The following is a 4,667-nucleotide window of genomic DNA, read 5'->3' on the forward strand; positions in this document are numbered from 1 at the left end:
TGTCATTCATTAGTAGGTGAGTAATATGGAACCCACCACCAGAATCGGAGATAAAAGCAGAAATCCGTAACAAGAGTAAAGATTTAGAGCTGTAATGTGGGAACAACTGAAATAGTCTCACCATGGACATGTGAGTGAGGCAATGCTGCAGTAGGTGGTGCTACTGGCTCACAGCTGCGATGACCCAGTTTCCATCCTGACCTCCAGAACATCTTCCTGCCGCTGCCGCGCGCTTCGGCTTGTGGCTCTGTTTGTCCCCTCCTAAATGAGGCACGAAAAATAATGGAAGTCCGGACAGTCCTGCAGTTGGCCCTATGACAGACATTGTCTCTGTTCTCATCAATTTAAAAATTACTCCTCTGGCTATTCTGGGTCTGATGAAGGGTCAATGATCTGAAATCTTGTCTCTTTTCACCTATCGCCTGTGTATTTCGGAAATTAGCATTTACAATTCCAGAAAGACGCAGCCGAAACAGCCAGGAGGGGGCTGAAATGTGGAAGCTTCAGTGCAGAAAAAAAGTAGAGTTTACAATATAACTTCAATTAATGGGTAAGGAAAGAAATCTGTGCAGATTATGAAATCTATAAACAGGAGTGAAAAGGTGAAATTAAATTCCATACAGTCTGAATATATCAAGCAACTGCGCGCGGATTTAATTTGATAACAGTGCGAGGAGCACGGTACACATGCTTTATACTTAACCTCAATGCTCGAACTATTAGAGAACATTGTGGGAAAGTGTACAATTTGCATGGCTCTAGTCGCAGGGGGTTTCAATTTGGGGTCCACGGACCGCTTGCTTAATGGTATTGGTGCATGGCATAAAAAATATTGGGAACTCCTGCTAGTGGAATATTGGTAATGCTGTCGTCGTTGTTTGTAGGGATGCGGTGTTGATTGCTACTAACTTCGTAAAGGAATTTGGTATGTAAATGAAGAACAATTGAAAGCTCGTGGCTTTTATTATAAGATGGCTTGAATCTATTTATAAAGTTTAACTCTCTTTTCTTTTTTTTAAATCAACATTCTTTGTTTTTCCAAGTTTGGGAGACTTGGACTTGTGCTCATCATCCTCACACAGATGTAGTAACACGGCTCACCAGGAGATGGCAGATCTTGCTGCCGAGGAAACATTTTTTTCCCCGTCTTTGCACACACGGGATTTTCAGCGAAAAGTTAAAAGAAATTAATTGCCGTCAACTTTGCCTGCCGCAGCTTATTCGCTCTATGTGCAGGGTTACTGAAGATTTTATCGGTCACCGATATGGATGTGTCACTGACTAAGGAACGAACAGGGCTAAACTACAATCGACAGTTTGGAAGGTAAAAAACCTTTCATTCTAAAGCCGGTTTCATGTACTGTATAGTGCTTGTCTCCAACTCAGCTCTAATCTGGGCAGTCTTGATTTAGTTCCGGTAATATTGGTAGCCTTTGCATGTGCATGGTCTGTTGTACGGAAGCAGAAAGGATGGAGTGAGAATCTAACTGCTCCTGTAAGAGCAAGGAGTGGAACTCCTGATATATTAATCACTGGACGAACACTGGCGGAATCCTGCCGAATCTGTGCGGGGCTGAGTCCGACCCACACTGCGCTCAGCACAAATGCTCTTACCATGGTAGTGTACTGGCAAAACTGGATTGAACTTTGGGGCTATGCGCTCGAGTTGCACTTGTATGCTAACGATTTTACAGCTAACGTAGTGTTTTACCAACACCATGTAACCTGTAGAGCTTCGACTCTGCCTAGGGCCAATCGGAACCGTGGGGCGTCCTCAAGAGGGGGCCGCACTTGGAGCACATAGCTTTGGGCTCAGAGCTCGCATGCCTATAAATACCGGAGCCACTCCAGCCAGCTTGCACTGCTACACTGAACCTCCGATCAACCGTCAGGAAGGCGGGAAGAATAAAAACGAGACTTCGACTAAACTGGGCACTATTTGTGTAAATTATCTATCTGAATTCCTTCCCGTCCATTTCAGAATCTTGCAAGTATAGAGCGGGAAATTAAGAGCAGCAAGTGTGTGCAGTAGTTCTGTAGCAGCCTACCCTGATGTATTCTGCAGAAACGACCCAAGTCTTCGACCCATACGTCCGGGTAATACAGAATGCCAATATTTCTCATTACGCCTCGAACAGGTCCTTGCTGCAGCCCCTGTGGGACTACCTGCGAGTCAACCACCAGGATACCCTCCGCTCGCCTCTCTTTCCAGTCATCATCTCAGTCTCCACCTACTTCATCAGCTGCACCTTCTACATGACGCTCGACATCTTGGCTCGCAGATGCCCGGCCATTAACAAGTGCAAGATCCAGCCGGAGCAGCATGTAACGTGGGCAAACATTCTCAAGACTCTGTGGCTTACCGGCTGCAACCACGTTATCTTTGTTTTCCCAGCAGCCGCCTTCCAGTGGTACTGGCGACCTCCGATCCCCCTCCTGGAAGACACACCACAGCTCTCCGAGTTCCTTATAGGAATCCTCAGCTGCACAATTCTCTTCGACTTCCAGTATTACTTCTGGCACCTTATGCACCACAAGTTTCGATGGCTCTACACGACTTTCCACGCCATTCATCACGAATATTACGCTCCCTTCTCCTGGTCGACGCAGTATCTATCTGCCTGGGAACTGATCAGCGTTGGCTTTTGGACCACCATAGACCCGATTATCCTGCAGTGTCACAGCCTGACAGCGTTCACCTTCATGATCTTGAACGTCTGGATAGCAGTGGAAGACCACAGCGGCTATGACTTTCCTTGGGCTTTACACAATATTATCCCTTTCGGGCTCTGGGGCGGCTCTGTGAAACACGATGCTCACCACCAGAAACCACAGTACAATTTTGCCCCTTACTTCTCACACTGGGACTGGCTTTGCGGCACTTGCTGCGAATACAAGCGCTCGCCCGCCTGTTTGGAGATGGAAAAGAAGCGACGCAAAGCCAGCAAAAGCTAGAAATATATCTAGCATCCCGCTGTCTGATGAAAGCCGCATTTCTCCCGCGTAAAACAAGGTGCCAAGAGAAGCGGGTTGGAGACGATAGAGAAATCGGCAGTGCAATGATCAAAGAAAATCTTGAGTGAGCTGACTGCCGGAATATTCTGACGTTAAATATCGCAGTTATTTATTTTTCACATGTTAAAACGAACGCAATACCTTTGAAGTAAGCTATGTGTAGTACGGTATAAAAACGCGCTACATTTGTACTTACCGTTATACGTGAGGTAAATATCCATTTTAAAGAGGTACCATGATTATGAATGTTTCAATTATCTTACGTACATTGTGTAATGTATATTGGAAAGAAACCTCTGTGGCATCATTTCTAAGCATTTGCAAAACTTTTGCCCCAAATATTTAAAATAATACGTCATATGTATTTAAGAATAGATTATGGAATACAGGCAAAAATGTAAATATGTCCTTAAAATGCAAAATGTCTTCGAATACAAATAAAAATGTTCACTTTTTATCTGTTTGTGGTTCTGTGTTCACTAGTTCTCTGAGAGTAGCATGGCGTGGTGATCGGTAAGGCTTGCATAAAATTTCAGGCAATCACACTGTGCCGACCATGTCGCACATACTTGAAAAGGTTAATAACTGAATTTGACACTTACATTAAATAGTCCCTTCCTTATTTTAATGATAAGTCGGAGAGGGCTCTGCTGTTTATTCACCATGCTCTGACGCTGTTGGCCGCAAACGACACTCACATTGCACAGGAATAGTTAACTAAATCGATGATCTTTCATCTACAACGATCTGATGTAAATGTGAAACTAAAAAGTCACGCCTTCACTGTGGTACAGCTTGTCGAAGCTCACAAAATGTTTGGTGTTTTCAACCAGATGTTAGAAGATACTTTAAATTATACAAATTCCCATCCACGTCCCGTGAAGGTTATCCTCCCCTCTGCTGTGCATGCCTGGGTCTTCGGAGATATATCGCCCCTCTCCATTTCCATCCAGCCGACTTTGTGCAAGCCCTTCGTTTTGTATTGAACAGTCCTTTCTGGTTGATCTAGAAGCACAAATATCACTCAGAGTTCTATTTGTGTTCCGGGAGAATTCCTAATACAATATGTGGACAGGCCGATTAGAGGACAGGTCGTACTGGATCCAATACTGGGTAATGAACTTCATCAGGTTACAGATTTCTCCGTGGGTGAGCATTTCGGAGATAAAGACCACAGCTGTCTGAGCTTTAGCATAGGAATGGACAACAGCAGAAGCAGACGGTTTGCAAAGTAACCGGGGAGAGCATACGTAAGGTCTAGGAAGCGAAGATCAGCCAGGGCTCTTGAGAATTATAAAGTAGCCAGGAAGGATATTAATAAGGGGTGTGGGAAAGCTGGAAGGGGACATGAGAAGTGCCTGATGAGTCGGATTACGGAAAACACCAAGGTGCTCTACACACATGTGAAGAACAAGAGGATGACAAGAGTGAGGGTGGGACTGATCAAAAGGGTGTGATAGAGCAGGTCGGACACGAGTAATTTCTCCTTCTCGCCACTCCCGCCCCCACCCCCGCACCCGTAGCCTTGTAATTCTCATTACAGTATCCCTGTCTGACAATGCTGACGTCGCGCTAATTGGAGACACATGCTCAGTGGAAGCGTTCATTTCGTAGGGTGGGGAAGAGTGCGGGCTATTGGAAAGTAGCTAGTT

General features: G+C 45.1%; 1 protein-coding gene across 1 annotated transcript; it reads left to right on the plus strand.

Moving 5' to 3' along the window:
* The first annotated feature begins 409 nt into the window (after positions 1–409).
* Positions 410–3,374, plus strand: LOC140197224 (cholesterol 25-hydroxylase-like protein 2). Its single transcript, XM_072257148.1, has 2 exons — positions 410–550; positions 1,044–3,374. Exon 2 carries the CDS (start codon positions 2,053–2,055, stop codon positions 2,953–2,955), a length of 903 nt encoding a protein of 300 aa, XP_072113249.1. The 5' UTR covers positions 410–550; positions 1,044–2,052; the 3' UTR covers positions 2,956–3,374.
* Positions 3,375–4,667: the final 1,293 nt, after the last annotated feature.

This window comes from Mobula birostris, chromosome 5, assembly GCF_030028105.1.
Source record: "Mobula birostris isolate sMobBir1 chromosome 5, sMobBir1.hap1, whole genome shotgun sequence".
NCBI classification, from domain to species: domain Eukaryota; kingdom Metazoa; phylum Chordata; class Chondrichthyes; order Myliobatiformes; family Myliobatidae; genus Mobula; species Mobula birostris.

Excerpts from the sequence above, each read along its gene's own strand:
- LOC140197224 (XM_072257148.1), top strand. The coding sequence starts at position 2,053 with ATGTATTCTGCAGAAACGACCCAAGTCTTCGACCCATACGTCCGGGTA.